The sequence below is a fragment of the Protobothrops mucrosquamatus genome, unplaced genomic scaffold (genome assembly GCF_001527695.2).
Source record: "Protobothrops mucrosquamatus isolate PMUCROS unplaced genomic scaffold, P.Mucros_1.0 scaffold314, whole genome shotgun sequence".
Lineage (NCBI taxonomy): Eukaryota > Metazoa > Chordata > Lepidosauria > Squamata > Viperidae > Protobothrops > Protobothrops mucrosquamatus.
The window spans coordinates 539277-559327 of NW_015386654.1; the positions used below are offsets into that span (position 1 = coordinate 539277).

At 35.1% G+C, this 20051-nt stretch overlaps 1 protein-coding gene across 1 annotated transcript in view; it reads left to right on the forward strand.

Annotated features, from left to right (window-relative positions):
• Window positions 1-1817: 1817 nt before the first annotated feature.
• ZGRF1 (zinc finger GRF-type containing 1) overlaps window positions 1818-20051 on the forward strand; it is a 34714-nt gene continuing 16480 nt past the window's right edge. Inside the window, exons 1-13 of the mRNA XM_029283989.1 lie at window positions 1818-1871; window positions 1987-2067; window positions 2169-2225; window positions 3374-3547; window positions 5973-7314; window positions 11114-11160; window positions 15176-15361; window positions 15734-15839; window positions 15923-16020; window positions 16520-16667; window positions 17788-18443; window positions 19086-19218; window positions 19799-19974. Of these exons, the coding sequence (XP_029139822.1) occupies window positions 1851-1871; window positions 1987-2067; window positions 2169-2225; window positions 3374-3547; window positions 5973-7314; window positions 11114-11160; window positions 15176-15361; window positions 15734-15839; window positions 15923-16020; window positions 16520-16667; window positions 17788-18443; window positions 19086-19218; window positions 19799-19974 (3225 nt within the window). The 5' untranslated portion in view covers window positions 1818-1850. The remainder of the gene's footprint in view (window positions 1872-1986; window positions 2068-2168; window positions 2226-3373; window positions 3548-5972; window positions 7315-11113; window positions 11161-15175; window positions 15362-15733; window positions 15840-15922; window positions 16021-16519; window positions 16668-17787; window positions 18444-19085; window positions 19219-19798; window positions 19975-20051) is intronic.

Here is a 20051-nt window from a genome sequence, read left to right on the forward strand (position 1 = left end):
TTATGGTGTGATAGGAAGCCCCTAAACCAGGGGTAGGCAACCTTGGCTCTTTTATGACTCGTGGACTTCAACTCCCAGAATTCCTGAGCCAGGAATTCTGGGAGTTGAAGTCCACGAGTCATAAAAGAGCCAAGGTTGCCTACCCCTGCCCTAAACACTGTAGCATAGGTCATAAATAGGTTTAAGACGACTTTGTTTGAAAAGCCTTCCATTACCTCAAAAAAAAGATGAAATTCTGCTGCAGTATGTAATAGCTATGCCCACAGTTCAGTGGTGGGATTCAGCCAGTTTGCATCAGTTCAGCAAAACTGATAACTAATTTTTTGTTGCCCAGGCCCAGAATGGACTTCCGGAAGTTGCATCCACACAGAGAACTGGTTGTTCACATATTTGAATCCCACCACTGCCCATGTTGCATTTGAGTCTCATTCCCACTCAACCTAAAGAAATTCAGTGCACGAAGGGTTGCTGCCAGAAACTTGCCTGTTTCTCAGGGATTTAATCCATATAACCATTGTTCCATAGAAGCATTTTGCAGTAGAGGAGACTTTTATTTATTTATATCTAGCCTTTATTATTTTCACAAATAACTCAAGATGGTGAACATATCCAGTATGTTCTCCTCCTATTTTCCCCACAACAACAACCCTGTGAGATGAGTTGGGCTGAGAAAGAAGGACTGGCTCAAGGTTACCCAACTGGTTTTCGTGGCTGAGGCGTGACTTGAATTCACAGTCTTTTGCTTTCTAGCCTGGTGCCTTAACCATGACTAGACCAAACTGCCTCTCATGACATAAACGGATGACATAAAAAAGAATGACATAAAAGTCATCCATAACTCCATGGGAAAAAAGCATGATAGAAATGTAATGAATAAGTGTCAGAACTGTAGTTTAATGTCATAATTTGTTGATAAGGGCAGGATGAAAATGAGATTAGCAAATTAAAACAGGGAGCAACAATGTCAGGCATGTTTAGAGTTCAGGGTAAAATAAAAAATAGGTTGCAATAATGACTAGAAGTATAGATATATACTGTTTATATTAGATTTAGCAAGTCTAATCTCTAGTAATTATATGCTACTGGTATCAAGTTAGTAATGACCCTTAGTGATCACATAGGCAGGCCTTCTCCAGGATAATGTCTTCCCAAACTGGACCTTCAGGCCTTCAGTGGTCACCCATTGCTGCTGTATCAGGCCTATTCTCTTTTCTTTCACCTTTTCCAGCATCAAAGGAATGTGTCTGATATATAATTTAAGCCTGGTCATGAAAACTCTGGATGTATTTGTTCTGTGATTTTTTAAATAATCAATTAGCTTGATTATTAATCTCATTACATAATTACAAAGTTTTTCTGAGAAACATTTAAGTGAGACATCTTGTGGTCATTACATGGAATTGAACATATTGAGGGAATGTATTAGATTACACTTGTTAAAAACAACAAAATTTAAAAAAATCTTTTCTAAAAAACTCAGAATAAATTGCAGTTTAAGAGACATCATGTAGCTGAAGCTATATTCCTATATAAATTTAAATATCTTCATTTAAAACAAGATTTATTTCTGAAGAAGTGCTTATGGTAATGCACTGCTTGGTTGCAATTTTAAAAATATTTGCTCCATAATAATTTTCATTGAAACTGGGATTTCTAGATGAACACATGCAAATCACCTTCTGAACCAGAGAATTCATATTCCTCCTATATTGTTAAGCAAACAGTATAAAAGGAAATGTATAAACTGTAATAAATGTTTAGAGATGTTATTTTAACAGGATGTTTCCTTTTGCAGATGATGTGATGTTTGGAAGTGAAAGCAGGTGGTATGATCTTAGAATGCCAGAATAATGGCTTATCAGGAATTTATTGTGAGTTTATAATCTTTATTTATTTCAATAATATTTCATACATTAAATATATCATGAAATAAAAATATAAATACTGAAATAGTAATCAAGAACATATTTTCACATATCAATATAGGTTTTATACACACATCAGAAAACTAAAAAATCTAAAGTGTGGCAAGATGGAATTTTGAAGGTCGCATTTGGAGGAAATAAGGTAAATATGTAGGTTCAGTTTGGTGGTATAGTGTCAGCAGTTTTATATCTGTTAATCCATTTATATCTGTACCTAATGAAATATCCACCATCTGTTTACAGGCAAACTTATTTGATGATAAAGGACAGCTTTTGGATAGTATTTTCATAAAATTTCAGGTATTTGTGCTTTATTTTTATTTGTTTAGTGCAGATTGTTCTGAACTTATGACCAAAATGGAGTCCAGAATTTTGCTTACAAGTTGTTGTGATGGTAAGCCACCACATTATCAGATTTGATTTTATGACCCTTTTTATGTTGGTTGTAAAGTGAGTCAGGATTTTTGTAAAACAAATATTTTGAATGGGTGTGGGGATTTTTGCTGGAAACCCAGCAAAAAACATTGCAAATTGACTGCAAGTGATAATAAGCCAGTTGTCAAAATCATGTGACCATTGCTGACCTGACACCAATCTGTTTCACCCTGTTCCATCCAAACTGACTTTCTGTAAAAGTTTTCCATTAGCCCAGTGAGATATTTTGGTATTTTAATTTTCTTATGGTGATTGCACACTTTGATCAAGTCTACACCTTAATTTTTAACTTACTTCAGTCAAAATGCATGATTAGCGTTGCCTGTCACATCCTTGTTTCTTTGGATCCTGTCAGCTCATCCATGACATTTTTGACTATCATCTTGGCTGATGTCATAGCTATAATGCAAAGCCTTTGATTCCTTTCTCCTTTGATTCAGAAATTCCTATCTTCTATGTACTTCCCAGTAAGAAGATTGGGTTAAATTGATGTCACTTGAGGCGTTCAACTTTGAGGAACTGATCTAAGTTCAGTGGAGACAAGTATTAAATCTTGCCAACTCTTGGGAATATTGGAGTCGTGACTCTCATACCTCTGCAGACACAATGCAGATGGCATTCACTCAATAGGACACTCAAAAAAGTAATCTTATTTTTCCTAAAAGACAGTTGAAACAGTGGCAGTTAGGCTTTTTCTAAACCAATGCATAGTAAACTGTCTTTTTCCCATTCATACATTTTGCAGTGACCTAACTGAACAGCAAAAGTCTGTCTTTCAAACAAGTATATTTTCAGTAGTTATATATTTTCAGTAATTATCACTAAAATTCAGGGAAAACGATAATGCATTAAATAATCTAAAAGATATAAATGCTTAAAATATTCAGCGAATATTATGTGGAATCAAGTTTACCTAGATATGCTTAAAGAATGCAATAGAGAAGCAGCATTAACATACTGCAAAGTTATATAAATGTGCTGAAATTAAAAATATTTTGTATCCATTTCTTTAGATAAAACCTGGTGATGACTTTGAATCTGAACGATATTTAATCACTATAGAAAGTGAAAATGTTTCTAAAACTGATTATAATCAGTCAAAGAACACAGGACAGCGAAAATTAACAAGCAATCCCTTGAAATCCCTTGCTACTTCATCCCTATGCCATCCAAAGCGAAAATATTCTGTATGTTGTCTTTTCTCTTTCTTTGATACTTTTAACACTTGATAAGATCGTACAGTGATCTGGGTTTGAAAGAAAAAAGGTGATATGGGTTATTCAGGAATTCTCAAATAGTACTTATCAGATCTTTAAGGAATCATTACAGGTGGTCCTCAACAACAATTTGAAGTTGTAACAATGCTGTAAAAAGTGATGTATGATCTGTCTTCACACTTATGACTGTCGCAGCACTCTTGTATCACATGATTAAAATTTGGGCTCTTGGCAACCAGTATGTATTTCCAATAGTTGCAGTGTCCTGAAGTCATGTGATGAACATTTAGGACCTTCACAGGGACATACCAATAAGCCAAGTCAATGGGACACCTTAGATTTACTGAACAACTGTGATTCACTTAATGAACATGACAAAAAAAAGTAATAAAATCAGGTGCAACTCAATGACCAGATTGCTTAGCGATGGAAGTTCTAGTTCCAATTGTGGACATAAGGTGAGGACTGTCTATATCTTTTCCTCTGTTTGTGCATTGCCTCCCACAAGATACATTTGCTATAAGCAGGTGCTAATAGGTGCCACATAGGTACCCATGCTCACTTTAAATCACCTTTTTCCCCTTTGGAACTTGATCACTTAAGTAAATTCTAATTCAGTAGCAAATTTTGTGTTTGTCATTATTGGTATTGGCAGTTGAGCTGGAATTTCCATTACTAAGTGATGCATTTGTAAAGTGTAACTGCATCACTTAGCAACAGTAATCCTTGCATTCCCAGTTGCCATTCTTAATGAATTGCATAGTTATTAGGAGAGGCAAGTTCTGCCAGCATTCCCCAATCAAGTCAATGGAGAAGCTAGCAGGAAGTGCAAGTCTCAGGTGGTTTGCAAGCAGACTGGCAAGCTGGTGTAATTGGCTGTGGGAGAGATGAGCTTTGGGAAGGCCGGGATGCAGGAGTGGTGGGGAGAGTGTGCAGAGCTGCACATGGCCAGTGTGGCAGAAGCACAAAGGAGCCAATCGGGGTCTCTGGATGGCGGTCACTTACCCCAGCAACTTGTCACCTTCCCTGCTGTCTTCCCCATTGACTTTCTGAGAAAGCGGGCAGGGAAAGTTGCCAATGGTGGTCATATGATCGCAGGGTGCTGTGACAGCCAAAACTCTGAAGACAAGTTGTAACCACTGTTTGTTCAGCGCCATCATAATGATTGCTGAATGAATGATCATAAGTTGAAGACTACCTATAATCAGCCATGTCTGCACACCCTACACTTAGTGACTGTTTAAGGTTACAGCAGACCCTGAAAAAGGGACTCATGACCCAGTCTCACAGTTCCAAAGTCGTTGAGGGGTGGATTGCAGTCATGTGACTGCATTTTGGATGCTGGGTAACTAGCCTGCATTTACTGCCACTTCTGATGCCTTGTGGTCACATGGCCAAAAGTACAATGTTTTTGCGAGAAACCAGCATTTATTTTTGGTTTACAGCAAAAAAAATGCCCCATTGCAAACAGTGGGTTTGCTTAACAACCAGTACCAAAAGGTCATAAAGTGGGTCTGCTTTACAAACCTCACACGTTATGGCTGTAATTGCAGGGCTCAAGTATGGTTTTAACTTGAGAACTATCTGTACTGCCAGTGATTTTTGTTCCCTACCATCTGCAGTATTATTTATATTAGATGTGAAATAATTCAAATAATCCACTGCATTTCATACTGGCAATAACCCTGATTATGAGTGTTCATAGCAGGAGGTATAATACATGCTGTTAGATCAGCAAAAGAAAATGAATAAAAGCGAACTGTAGTATGGTGTACGAGCTGTATGGATGCTACCATATGTGAATATTAATCAGTTGTCTGAACTACTTTGCCGACAGTTAAATATGAAAAATTTATATTAGATTGATTGATTGATGCAATATCATTGCTGCTATTGTATTAGTAATATTATTTCCAGTCACCTTAATTTGGCTTCACAGCTGAAACATACTTCTAACTTTCATGAATTGCACTTTATAGAAATATAAGAGTGAATTGCACTTGGTTTTTAAAAGAAAATAAACCCCCATTTAAGTTCTGTTATTCAGTTATAAATACTGAAAAGAATTGAAGTTCTTTTGTAAAATACATTGGCATGACCAAAGTAGTGCCTGTTAAAGCACTGAGAAAAGATTTCCTCTGTAAAATTCATTGCTGCCACTATAAAGGTTTTTCTAATCTAGATGGTCTTTGAATATTCAGACAAAATCTTTCCAGTAGCTATGTTGGACCTTCTAGCGGACTCTGTTGCCTCAGTGCTTTGTGGAAGGTTCTTTTTTTGAAAAATGCTTTTTTAAATACTTTGTACAGTTTTATTGTATAGTAAGCATGTTATAAGTGATATGTTCATGATTGATATTTATTAAACTTGCCATGCATACAAAATATTCTTCCAGGGTTTCCAAGTACCACGTCAGGTGGAAAAGAAAAAGTTAGTGGAAGAACCTGCATTGCCATCTACATCTGACAGTCCTCTTTCATCCTTCCCCCACCAATTTTATGCCTCTTCTCCTTTATTTTCTGTTCCTTGCCAAAATAGGGAAGATGTGGAGCCTGTTAGTTTTCTGGCTTCTACTTCTTTAGATGATGAACATGAGCTAGTACAGAATAAAAAATGTAATAGCAATAGTTTAGCTATTGAATATTTGAAGCCAAAATTTCAGTTAGAAAATGCACTGGTCAATTCAGGATATCATGCATTTTCACAGAACATTCGAAGCAGAGATAAAATTATAGCACTTTTGAGTCATGACCAACGTGTTTCCACGAGACTAGAAAGTGAGACTACTGCCTCACTGAAAAACCTACAGTTTACAATGTTACAATCAGAATCCAACCCAGAAGTTTTATTGCAAAGAAAAAGCCGATGGGATGCTTACATGCCATCATGTTTATCTGATGCACACAATGCAGAAAACAACGAAGAAAATACTAGCAATTTGCAATCAATTGAAAAGGGCTTAAATGAGAGTGACTGTGTAAACAGAAGCCAATACAACGACCATAAAGGAATTCCACAAATGCCTTCTTCTTGGAAACTTGATATTTTTCCTGTTAGTAAAGGTTCTATTGGAAGTCGGCCATCTGACTTTTTCCCAAGTGAAACCTTCATGAATGAAAGCAATAACTCTGAATTAAGTTCACTTCATAATGTCAATTTGAGCTGTGGAAATGCACCTAAAACATTTGAAGACTCATCAGAATCAAGCAGACATGGAATCATTGGTAATTTGGAAAGGAGTTGCCCAGGTGCTGACTTTGCAAATCCAGGAAAACAGTTAACAGAGGTTAACTTTAATCTTTTAAATATGCTGGATTTTAGTGACACAGAAGATAATAACCCTAATGAGAACAACATTGTTTCACAAGGTTCTGTATGCCTAAGGCAAGAAATTAAAAATCAAGTTGAGGTCAGTGCTGAAAAAAACTGTGATGTAACACCATGCTGTAGTGAAAGGAAAGACAATGTACAATTAGAATTTCTACAAGATCAAGAGTTCGGGAGCTCAGGATTGCAGCCAGTACTCCTTTGTGATGAAATTTCTGCAAAGCCTGTCAACATTAAAGAAAAGAGTACAACTCTTTGGGACAAAAAATGGCAAAATTCAGAGGTTTTGATTAATGAGAAGATAGACACAAATACATTATACGCTCAGAATATGGATGTTCACCAGCAATTGCCTTGTGCTAGCAGAAACTTTGTAATGGAAAATGATGTGGACTGTGAAATACATGATAGTGAGTATTACACTTAATTAACTTAGAATAGAAAAAGTAACATTCCATATATTTTTGCTGCTTCATATATTTGCAAATAAAAATAATGTTTATAAAATACAGGTATTGAAACATAGTTATGGTAACAAAATAATTCTTTTCAATAAAATGTAACAAAAGTTCTGATGTTTTTCCCCAGTGCACTTCAAACAAACATTAAAAAATGTTTTTTAAGTTAGTTACTCCTTAAAAATAGCATATGAGTAAACTTTATAATTAGAAGATGCACAATGTATTTTCATTTTTTTAAAAAAACAAATCCAATGAAGAAAAAGATTTCAGTTTATATTACCCCTCAGCTATTGATTCTTATCCTTCCTCAGTTGGTAAGTGGTTTCAGATTTATTAGTCTGTTTTTGAACATATTATGACCTTAGGAAGCCAATGCACCCAGAGTGAGATTAATAGAAAAAGGCTGTTGCTTTTAATTCTGTAATATGATATAGTTTGAAGTATTTTTTCACTAATGTACCTACCTTTTTCCCTACCTGAATTTTAGAAATGTTGCAAAATATCTTTACTGTGAAAGTATTTTGTAGAGAGAGGCTATAGTTACTTTAATTTTCAGAAAACTAGATATGATTTGTGTAATATTTTTGCAATTTTGCACTGTTGATTAATAACATTTAAAATTAAAATCTTTCACTAATCAGTTAACAATTTTACTTTTACTAATTCATTTTGGGAAAAGAAAATTATTTCTTGTTTTATTATATTTTTCATGAAATTACTCTTAAAGCGGCGTACATCTGCTTAAAACGTCAAAATATCTAATACTGGAATAAATTAAAAGTGTAAACTTTTGCCTACAACTGAATTTTTTTATAGGTGCTGTTATTGGACAAGCTTCTGTGTTTCTTCTCCATCCTTTTATTTGTGACATGGTCATAATAATGACTGCAAAAGTATTGTAAAAACTATTAAATTTCAAAACAGAAATGTTGCATTATTTATCAAAACATTTGCTGTAAGAAGCAAATGAAACATTCTCAGACTAAGTTCTATTTTTAGTTTCTGTCATTTATTTATTAAATTACTATGCCACCCATCTCCCCAAAGAGGTGATATAAAACCATTTTTCCCTGTCTCATCTGAAAAGCAGAGCACACGAAACAAATTTCTCATTTTTTTCTCAGGTTTCTCTGAAAGTGGTGATCACTAAAAAGATGATATAACTCTGATTCTTAACATGAATTCAGTATATGAAAAGCATTCTTATAATTTGTCATAAGATCTAAATCTCAATTTATGGGGGTTATTTTAGATCAGGGGTCCCCAACCTGTGGGCCACGGCCCATTACTGGTCTGTAGCCTGCTGGCCACCAAGCCACGGAACAGGCTGGCCAGTGCACGCACATGTGTGTGTGCACTCACCTCCACTCACACTAGCGCCACCGCTGCTACGCAAACGAGGCATTATGCAGTGAAAATGGAGCGCCGTGCAGCAAAAATGGGGCGGTGTTAGCGCTACGCAGCAAAAATGAAGCAGTGCTAGCGAGTCCCCATTTGCATCGTGTGTGCTTGCGGTCCCATTTGTGCACATGCATACGTAGAATGGTTCCCTTTCCCTCTGGTCCGCCAACCGAGAAAGGTTGGAGACCTCTGTTTTAGATATTCTCAAAGGCTCGTCTCATATCAAAAATACCAATAGATGTTGACAATAAGCTTTACTTTGTTATGTGGCAGAACTGAGCTGACCTAAATTTAGATGTTTATCATTGGACTGGTGGACATGAACTTCCTGGCTTCTGCTTCTTTATAGCAGGCCTTCCAATCTCTACTCACGGAAGATGAATATTTTTAAAGGAGGAGAGGAATTGTCCTATATCATAATCTTAATCTGAGGATCCCCAGAACATGAGACTCCAAGCTGGGAAAGCAAAAGGGGAGTCCTTAGTTTTTTCAGACCTACAAAGCCAAATTTATATCCAAGCTAGAGCTTTTTTTAAAAAAAAATACATACTTAAAAAGAGTTGCTCTTGGCATAATGTGATTGGTAATACCATTTGTAAGTGATTTTTACATTTTTGTTTTTCTTAATTAAGTTAATAACTGATGTTAGATTTTTTTCAAATATATTATTGTTGAAAAGTTTTTTTATTTCTTCTGTTTCTAATAATTTTTAGCTCTAGCAATTCTTCTATAACTGTGAATTTAACAATTTAACCTGTTGTTATTCTGACTAATTCTACCAAAATGAATACATGTCTGACATATTCATATATGCAAAAACATTAATCCACAACAGACATACACATATTGATTTAGCCTGATGACTGAAGTTCATTGTTTCTTCCCCCCTCCTCTTTGGTAGTTAAACAAAGTTTTGCTGAAGCATTTTGTTCTGAAGATGAGCAGATACCTTGCCTGCATTCTGACTCAACAAATTTGGTAATCTTCTTTTGATGTTGTATCATAATAAAAATTCAAAACCCAGTTTAAATATCTGGCTGACTGTGCAACCATCATCACCAATTATAATGGCTTTAATCTGTGTGCTACATAGCGCACTTTAAGGAGACTTTTCTATCTGCATTTTCCTTACTAACTAGTTATGGTCCTGCCTGCAGGCCTTTAGAGTCCTAAAATTCACTTCATTGTCTGGGGATTCTCCCCAGAGCAAGGTTTTGTTGATGAAAAAAATCTTCAATCTCCTATATGAGAAGAAGTGTTGGCTTGAGCGGTAGGTAGGTAGGTAGGTAGGTAGGTAGGTAGGTAGGTAGGTAGGTAGATAGATAGATAGATAGATAGATAGATAGATAGATAGATAGATAGATAGATAGATAGATAGATAGATAGATAGATAGATATTATGTCATTAGTGTTGCTTACTAAATGTGACACTGCCAGATACTCTGGGTGAATCATAAAGTTAAAAGCATGAAAAAAAAAAACCAATAAAGGCAAAGAGCAAAAAGGTAGCAAAACTGAGCAACATTACTCAAAAGGAGCTTCAAACTCCCTAGCCAAAAGCCTGGACCCTCTGAAACACCAGTAGGATAGGAGCCATCGGGAGTGGGAAGGTGGTGGGGGGGACTTCACTGTGATAGAGAAGCTTCACTTCCTGGGTATGATAGATATTAGATGAAATTGAGTAAGGTTATTGTTGCTCAGGGCTCACCAATGAATGTAAGAATTAACAAACATCAAATGACAATTTTTGCAATTGAACAAATTAATAATTCATTGTCTCATTCTTTAAAAGTTATAAGAATTAGTAACGATAAGCAAAATATACCCACATTCTGAAGTTTTAATTGTGCTTACAGCTATATATTTTTCAAAATTTAAAAGACACTGAAATATTGCTGTTGGTGCAGAGAAAAGAGATATAGGATTAAAGCAAGATAAAACTCCAATTTATATACAAAAGTGCTTGGATATACATTAGATTGCTCTGTAGTCTGATTCTAGCAATTACAAATAGTAAGTTCATTTTGGGATGACTAGGTAATTGTTTAACTTCTGGAAAGCCTAAAAACTAAATTTGTTTCACTTTTTTGTCTATAAATTTACACATGAGTTTCCATTAAATAATTATTGCCTGAGCATTAACTTTATATTGCTGTGATTTTTCTATTAACTAGATATCATATTATTACAAAGGAGATGGGGACAAGATCCCACATACCAAAAATGAATAAATGGAATGTACTAATTTTAACATTTTATTTTTTTAAATGCCATAATTGCCACCTAAAACAAAATAAAAGCCAGCCAGTTAAACTTGTTTTTTTAAATCCATATTGTGTATTATAAGATATTGTATTGGAAATAAAACATTCTCATGTTAAAAGTGATTTTGAGGTAATGATTTAAAAGTAGTAGTTTATTAATTAATTTGTCTTATAACCAGATCAAGGGATTTAAAAGGTATAGGATTCATTAATCATAGGTAAAATTATGCATTTTAAAAAATTTCCTATGACACCTTTTTAGGGTAGAAATTCTCTCAAAAACATATTTTATTAAAGTTTACTGTAACAACAACAACAACAACAACAACAACAACAACAATAATAATAATAATAATAATAATAATAATAAAGTTGGAAGGGACCTTGGAGGTCATCTAGTCCAATCCTCTGCTCAGGCAGGAAACCCTATATCATTTCAGACAAATGGCTGTCCAGTCTCTTCTTAAAAACTTCCAGTGTTGCAGCATTCACAGCTTCTAAAGGCAGGTTGTTCCACTGATTAATTGTTCTGTCAGGAAATTTCACCTTAGTTCTAGGTTGCTTCTTTCTTTGGTTAGTTTCCATCCATTGCTTCTTGTCTTGCCTTCAGGTACTTTGGAGAATTGCTTGACTCCCTCTTCTTTGTGGCAACCCCTGAGATATTGGAACACTGCTATCATGTCACCCCTCGTCCTTCTCTTCATTAAACTAGACATACCCAATTCCAGCAACCATTCCTTATATGTTTTAGCCTCCAGTCCCCTAATCATCTTTGATACTCTTCACTGTACTCTTTCTAGATCTCAACATCTTTTTTATATTGTGGTGACCAAAACTGGATGCAGCATTCCAAGTGTGGCCTTACTTACAGCATTGTAAAGTGGTATTAACACTTCACATGATCTTGATTCTATCCCTCTGTTAATGCAGCCTAGCACTGTGTTAGTTTCTTTGGCAGCTGCAGCATACTGCTGGCTCATATTTAAGTGATTGTCCACTAGGACTCCAAGATCCCTCTCACAGTTATTACTATTGAGCAAGCTACCACCTATACTATACCTGTGCATTTGGTTTTTCTTGCCTAAATGTAGAACCTTACTTTTTTCACCATTGAATTTCATTTTGTTAGTTAGCACCCAGTGTTTAAGTCTGTCAAGATCCTTCTGTATCTTAAGCCTATCTTCTGGAGTGTTGGCTATTCCTGCCAGCTTGGTGTCGTCTGCAAATTTGATGAGTTCCCCATCTATCCCCTCATCCAAATCATTGATGAAGATGTTGAAGAGCACTGGGCCCAGAACAGAGCCCTGGGGCATCCCACTACACACTTCCTTCCATGTAGATGCAATTCCATTGAAGACCACATGCTAGAGTACAGCCTGTCAGCCAGCTACGAATCCATCTGGTGGTGATACTGTCTAACTCACATTTTTCTTTCTACTCTATCAAATGCCTTACTGAAGTCCAGGTAAATTATATTCACAGCATTTCTCAGGTCCATTAATTTTGTCACTTGGTCAAAGAATGCAATAAGATTTGTCTGGCATGATTTGTTTTTGACAAACCCATGTTGGCTTTTGGTAATGACTTTGTTTGCCTTTAGGTGTTTGCTGATTCGTTGCTTGATTATCTTTTCCAGAATCTTCCCAGGTATTGAGGTCAGGCTGATAGGTCTGTAGTTTCCTGGATCCATTTTTTTTTCTTTTTTTGAAGATGGGAACTACATCAGCTCTTTTCCAATCTTCTGGTAGTTTCCCAGTGCTCCAGGGTCTTTGAAAGATATAGTGGTTCTGAGATCACATCTGCCAGTTGCTTCAGAACCTTGGGGTGTAATCCATCTGGTCCTGGTGATTTGAACTCATCTAGGGTGGACAGGTGCTCACTTACCATTTTCTTACCTATCTTAATTTGTGTTTCTAATCTATTTCTTATGGTACTATGTTTGATAGATTGGCCTGTTTTTTCCCTTTGTGTAAAGACGGATGCAAAAAAAGAATTAAAGAGTTCTGCTTTCTCCCTGTTGCTTGTCACCTTCTTGCCACTTTCTCCTGCTAATGGACCAATCATTTCCTTAACTTTTGTCTTATTTTTTACATGTTGAAAGAAGCTTTTTTTATTTTTGACTTTTGTCGCAAGCCTTAGTTCGTTTTGAGCCTTAGCTTTCCTCACTTCATCTTTGCAGGCTCGGGCTATTTGCTGATATTCTGCCTTAGTTATGTGCCCCTCTTTCCACTTTAATACTTGTCCTTTTTGTCTTTCAATTTATCAGAGAGTTCTTTATTCAGCCATGCTGATTTCTTTTGAGAGCTGTTATTTTTCTTCTTTGTTGATATTGTGCTAGACTGGGCTTTTATAATCTCACTTTTCAAAATTTCCCAAGCTTCTTGAGTTGTTTTCCCCTTGAGGATTCTCATCCGTGGAATCCTTCCCAAGCTCTCTAAGTTTATTGAAATTAGCTCTCTTACAGTCCAAGACTCTAGTTTGACTTTTTCTATTGCTTTTGCTTACATAATGTTGAATTCCAATATTGCATGATCACTCCCCCCCCAAGGTTCCTGTGGCTTCAACACCTATCATTTCATCTCTGTTAATGAGAATTAGGTCCAATATGGCTGATCCCTTAGTTCCCTTCTCTACTTTTTGGCAGACAAAGTTGTCTGCTAGGTTTATCAGGAATCTGTTTGATCCTCCACTTGGTACAGAGTTTGTTTCCCAGTTGATGTCAGGGTAATTAAAGTCCCCCATTACTATTGTGATGTGCTTCCTACATATCTTAGATAGCTGACTAGCAAAAAGTTCATCTATTTCCTCTGTTTGGTTGGGTGGCCTATAATATACACCTATGGCCATGTCATTTTTTACCCTTTTATATTGACCCAAATGCATTCGAGACAGTTTTCATCGTTGTGCTCTATTTCTGTAGATATGTAGTTATTTCTTATATAGAGAGCAATTCCACCTCCTCTTTTATTTGGTCTGTTTCTTTTAAATAATTTAAATCCCTCTAGCTGTGTGTTTCATTTGTGGGTTTCATCCTGCCAAGTTTCCGTAATGGCAACAATATCATATCTGCCCTCATTTACCTGAATTTCTAGTTCACCCTGTTTATTGCTCATACTCCGTGTGTTGGTGTATAGATATTTGAGCCCTTTATGATTGACCCCATGTTTACTTTCTACATAACCTGTGTGGTGCCTGAGTTCCCTTATTTTCTTATCACCTGTTTGATTAGTGCACTTGGTATGGCACTCATTATTAAAAGCTTGATTTTGCTTGACAGCTAGATTTATATACTTGTCCACACACACCCCTGTTACATGCACTGATAACCCTATAATTTGCCGGGGACAGGAATGTTCTGTATCAATTAACTCACTGTCCCCATTGTTCAGTTTAAATATTTCTCCAGAAAATCTGTGAATTTATTGCCGAGTAACTCAGTCCCTTTCTTTGATGGATGCAAGCCATCTGTTTTGTACACTTTTTCATTGGACCAGCTGCAGACGTCATGACTAATATAACCAAAGCCTTCCCCTTTACACCACGTATTGAATTTTGCTATATGCTGGCATTTTCCATCTTGTTCCTTATGCACTGGTAAAAAGATAAAATACAATTAGAAACAAAATTTAGGGAAGTTAAAGAAGGAAGAGGGATGCAGAAAAAAGGAAGAGGGGAAAAATGGTGACTTTTGACTTTTTGTAGTGCAATAGAAGACAAAAAAGTTACTTCAGCCTTTTGCTGTACATTTCTAAATATTTCAAGTTATTTCTGTAACATCAAAGTCACTCTAGTCATCAAATGAGGTTAGGAGTTCTCAATTGAAATCTAAAGACGCTTATGTTTTGATGAATTTCATCATACATCAAATTAAATAATGAACTAAAACACTTTGCAGATGTGATGTAACAACGTGTTTCGATAGAATTCTATTTCTGAATCAAGTTTCAGTATAAAGTAAAAACTGCAACTTTGGAAATTTAAAATTAAAAACACTCAAATGCTTAAACCATAAGGCCAGTTTGGTGTTATGCTTAACAAAATGAACAAATATGACATATCCTTGCAAATATTTTTTTTTTGGGTGCTTATTTTTTGGTCAATAAATAGCATTGCTTTACAATATCTGTTCCATTAAATGCATAAAGGTAGTTGAATTTCACGGACACCAGGTGAAAGGCTCAGCAGCTAGTGAGATGATGACAAGAGAACGCTGTTCATATCACAAAAAGGATCCACAAAGTGATATGACCATATCTGAAAGTGCTTCAAAGGATGCATTTTTTTTCTCAGCTCAAGAACTGAGCTGTCCTGGGGTGCCTGAGTTTGTTAAGGTAAGATTTTTAAATGTATACGTTTTTTAATCTATGAACACTTTGAAAAAGTCAAGAGTTATAAGGGCTTAAATACCGTTGTATATAAAAGGAATAATCAATATCACTATCAGCAAATTCATAAGATAGGATATTGCTTGTAAGGATCAGATAGTTTAATTCTCATGGGGGGGGGAGATCTTTATAAATATTTTATGCTACCAAATTTTTAAAAGGAATTACTGAGGCTCCTGTTTAGTGCCCTTGTTTTCTTTGTTAATTATTTGCCACGCTGGCATACAGCGATTAATGCCCAGAATTAATCCAAAAACCAATGTTATCCTGGAATGCATTAAATGTGTTTATGGGGGGGGGGGTGTTATTTATCCTTAGTCTCTAGGTTCAAGGAAACTTTCAGAAGATGATCTCAGTAACAGTGGAACCAAAACATTTAGAAAGGAATTCAATGTTTTTGAAGAAAAAGGCAATAATAAATATTGTAAGTATCTATCAATATGAACAATTAATGACCAAAATGTAACATTCGTCTTCAATATTTTGTATGTTTCTTCCTCTTAATAGTAACAAAGACTGCATCTTTTAAATCTCCAAGTCAGATTGTGACAAAATCTTCCTCAAATCTAGACTTTACTGAGTCTGCTTCGAAGGAATTTAATAAGGTAATGACTGGGTGGCTCATTTTGTTTTATTAACAAAAAAATTACTACCACAAAGCTGCCTTAATTCTAGATACTGCCAAGACATTATCTCATTAGGATCATATACTGTCCAAGAATTTTGAAATGTTTTTTCTCTCATTTTTTTGAAGAATATAATATTCTTCAAAAATATCTTTTTGTCCCTTTTCTTTCTTAAAATATATTTCTCTTTCTCTAGAAAGAAGGGATATGTATGTATGTATGTATGTATCTAAACACACACACACATATACATACATACATACATACATACACACACACACACATATATATACACAGAGTAGCAATCAAGAACACCGTTATGTATATCTGTTACTAATTTTGAGTTAGAATTTATTTAGGTACTAAGTGAATATTAAAATTCAGTTCATTGTTTTCTGTAAAATATAGAAATAAATGCTTAGAAATGTAGACATTCGTATCTATTTGTAACTATGCTTTTTACATTCCTTCTGTTCAGCTGTTATCAAAACAATGGGTTTCTTCACAGACTACTGGCTATCATTTTTTCCCAACTCCAAGTAGTAAAGAAACAATACAAGAGCAGGAATTGCTGATGTCCAAAACTCATCCAGACTTGTATATGGATAATAAAAAACCCTTTTTCAGTAAGAAAGGTTTGATTGTTAATGATATAAATAACAGTTGTGCCAGCTTTTTCTGAATGCTCCAGTTAGTGTTTGAGCATTCTTAATCTAGTTTGATCACTAACAAAATGTAAGTAATTCATATTTTAAAAAATGTTGCTGAAATTTCCTCCATCCCTGCCTATTTCCCTGGGGCAGGGGTAGGCAACCTTGGCTCTTTTATGACTCGTGAACTTCAACTCCCAGAATTCCTGAGCCAGCCATGCTAGGAGTTGAAGTCCACGAGTCATAAAATTCTGGGAGTTGAAGTCCACGAGTCATAAAAGAGCCAAGGTTGCCTACCCCTGCCCTGGGGTCATGATTTTTCTGCTCATGAAAAGGACCTTCTGTGTCTCCTGATCTGTGTGACTGCAGCTTTTCATTTATGAGTTATTTTGTATCCATGAACAAAATAAATGTATTCAGTCTCTACCTATCACATCCCAGTTATTTTCTATTTATGAAATAGGTATAAAAAATTCAGTATTAAGGAATGGAGACATTACAAAATGCTTTGATGTCTTCTCAATTTATAATCTAATTGATTTTGTTTAGAGGTATAGCCAATGGTGGGATTCAGCCGGTTCACACCACTTCGGCAGAACCGGTAGCTATTTTTTTGTTGCCCAGACCCAGAATGGACTTCCAGAAGCAGCATCCACACAAAGAACTGGTTGTTCACATATTTGAATCCCACCACTGTGTATAGCTATTTTAATAAAAGTAACTAGGAACTCAGTTTGACTCTCAAATAACAGAAAGACACACTTTTATTCTTTACTCTTATGAAACTTTCTCCTGCACTTTAAAACTTTAACTGTATTAGTTTTTGAAAAATATAGCAATTCCAAATTTTCAAGAGTGTGTAAACAAAGTTTTAAGATCCTTTTCTTTAACAAAATTATTAGTGTAGTTTTATTATAACCTTCCAGTAAGAAATATATTGTGCTGTATTAGTAATGATTGCAGTTGAAGTTTTTGCTACTGAAAATATTTAGAGAAAGGCAGTCCATTCCAAAAAATAATACTAATATTAATGTTTCACTATATTATCAATAGAATTTTGTTTTCAAGTGTCCGCATACTGTACCCTGTTTTATAGGAATGGGAGAGTCCACATATCCAGAAAAAGATATGTCTATCCTTTTACCTGCTCTTGGTACACAAACTCCAATTGTTCCTGGACTTGTAGATAATCTACTTCCTGATTCCCAACTTTATTCCAGTGCAAAAATCTGTAAACAGATTCACCATCATTGTGATTTCTCAGTAGTCAATACATATGACATGTCAGAAATGCTAGAGCCTAAGGACAGGATGTGTAAAATTTTTGTGGGTGAAAAGTACATAGGAGTACGAGACAAGATAGCCATACAGAGTGCATTGCCTAATGTGTCTGAACAAAAGGAACAAAGCAAATGGCAGAAATACCACAATACAACTGGTTGTGATTTGAGATCTCAAAATAGCAACGAAGTTGCCATGGCTTCTGATATCAAAGCTGAGAGTTTTTTAGGAATGTCATTAGCATACAGAAGAGAGAATCAGAGTAATGTCATCTATAAAAGCCCTCTGGACTCTGAGCATCTGGAGACAATAAAAAGCATGCTTTGTAAACAGCAGCAAAACTTTATCAGTCAAGATTCTGTTTCAGAAAGAAAGAAACTTTTCCTGCACTTAAATCAACACTTTTCCACTGAGGAAGTTCTAAGTGAGTTAGGTCACCTGAATTTCCCCAATATAACCAGAGATAGCAAGGTATGTAATTGTTCCCAATGTTAAGAAATGCAGTTAAATATTGTCCACCATGTGTAAATGCAGATTAGTTTTGTATGTGCCTAATGTTTTCTCTTACAGGTTTTTTTAACGTTTTCAAGAATACTGTGTTAACAGGTTTCAAAATATTTAAATTTGATAATCTCACAATCATAGCTTATAAAATGAAGATATGTACGGTTTTTACTCATTCGTGAAACCATGACTCCTTTTGCTGCAAACTGCTAAAATGAGGAATCTAATTAACCATAATCTCTTAATTAGACTAAACTGGGGCCCTGTAGTTGCAAACAGCACAACAAGCCGGCATCTTCAGTCATTGTTTTAAGTCCTTAAGGTGATTTTTATGAAACTCAACAAAGTCAGGTTCCAAAATTATACATTACAGTATACATTCTGGAGACAGGATATTTCCACATTATTTAAGATTACAATTTAGTACTCAAATATATCTATGATATATTTGTTCATAAGACCCAGGTAAGATATTTGTTCATAAAAACTGGAAGAATAGTCATAGTCTTAATAAATATATATTCAGTGGTCTTAAATATACAGTAGGTAACTTATATGTATATGAGATTAGAAAAAAGGAAATAGGAATTTGCTTATTTTGTTTTACAGGACACTTCTGAGCTGTATTTCCCTAGGGCAGATATGGTAAAGAACACTAATGTACCTAAAAGACAACAATGCATACCAGTTGAATTTCAGTCTCCAGCACATTATAAGAAAGTTTTTACTACTGCATTGATAGGTATGGTCCAACTTTTCATTTTAATACAGGTACTCAGAATTAATAAATGGTTCTAAAAATGCTTTGCAGTCAAGATTTTTGATTAGACTTCTCAAGAAGTCAAATTTTACAGGACCAGTAGGATTTCTAGCCATTTGACTTTCTGCCTTATACAAGATTATTATAGTTATTATCGTTTGCAAAAGAAAAATTACATACTAATTCTCTCCTTGGCTCTTACTTTCAAAGTCTATTAGTACCTTTCATTTCCTTTCATTGGCATCGTAGGTCAATGAAGGAAAACTAGCAGTTGTATATGGTAGCCCATATTTAGCACTAAAATACTTGACAGAGTTATTGATTATTTCCCCAAGATTTACCTCATCTTTTTTTTCTGAATGACAGTGAAATTAAGAAATCCTTAGTTTTAAAGTTTTTAATTTAATTTTTCCCTTACCTAGAGACATTATTAAACTGGAAAAGTTGGCTAAGTGACTCAAGCAATTTAATATTACTTGATATGAAATGAGCTATATTAAAATGCATGTTTTTTCCACTTTCTAATTGTAAAACATCTCATATTCCCTATTTGTGTTTAAAGAACATTTAAACATATTATTATTTGAACTATCAAAAAATCTACATAAAGCTCTTGGGAAGGTGGATATATCTTTCTATACATCAGTGAAAGAAGGGCAACAAGAGAATTCTGCGCCTCTCTGCAGCCACAAAATAGCAACAAAGCTTGTTATGGTTAGAAAAGAAGGTCGAAATAAGGTATGTTGTTAAAGGCTGGTTAAAACACATTATCGGATTTTTTTTAACCATGGTTTACTAGGATAGATATTAATGGC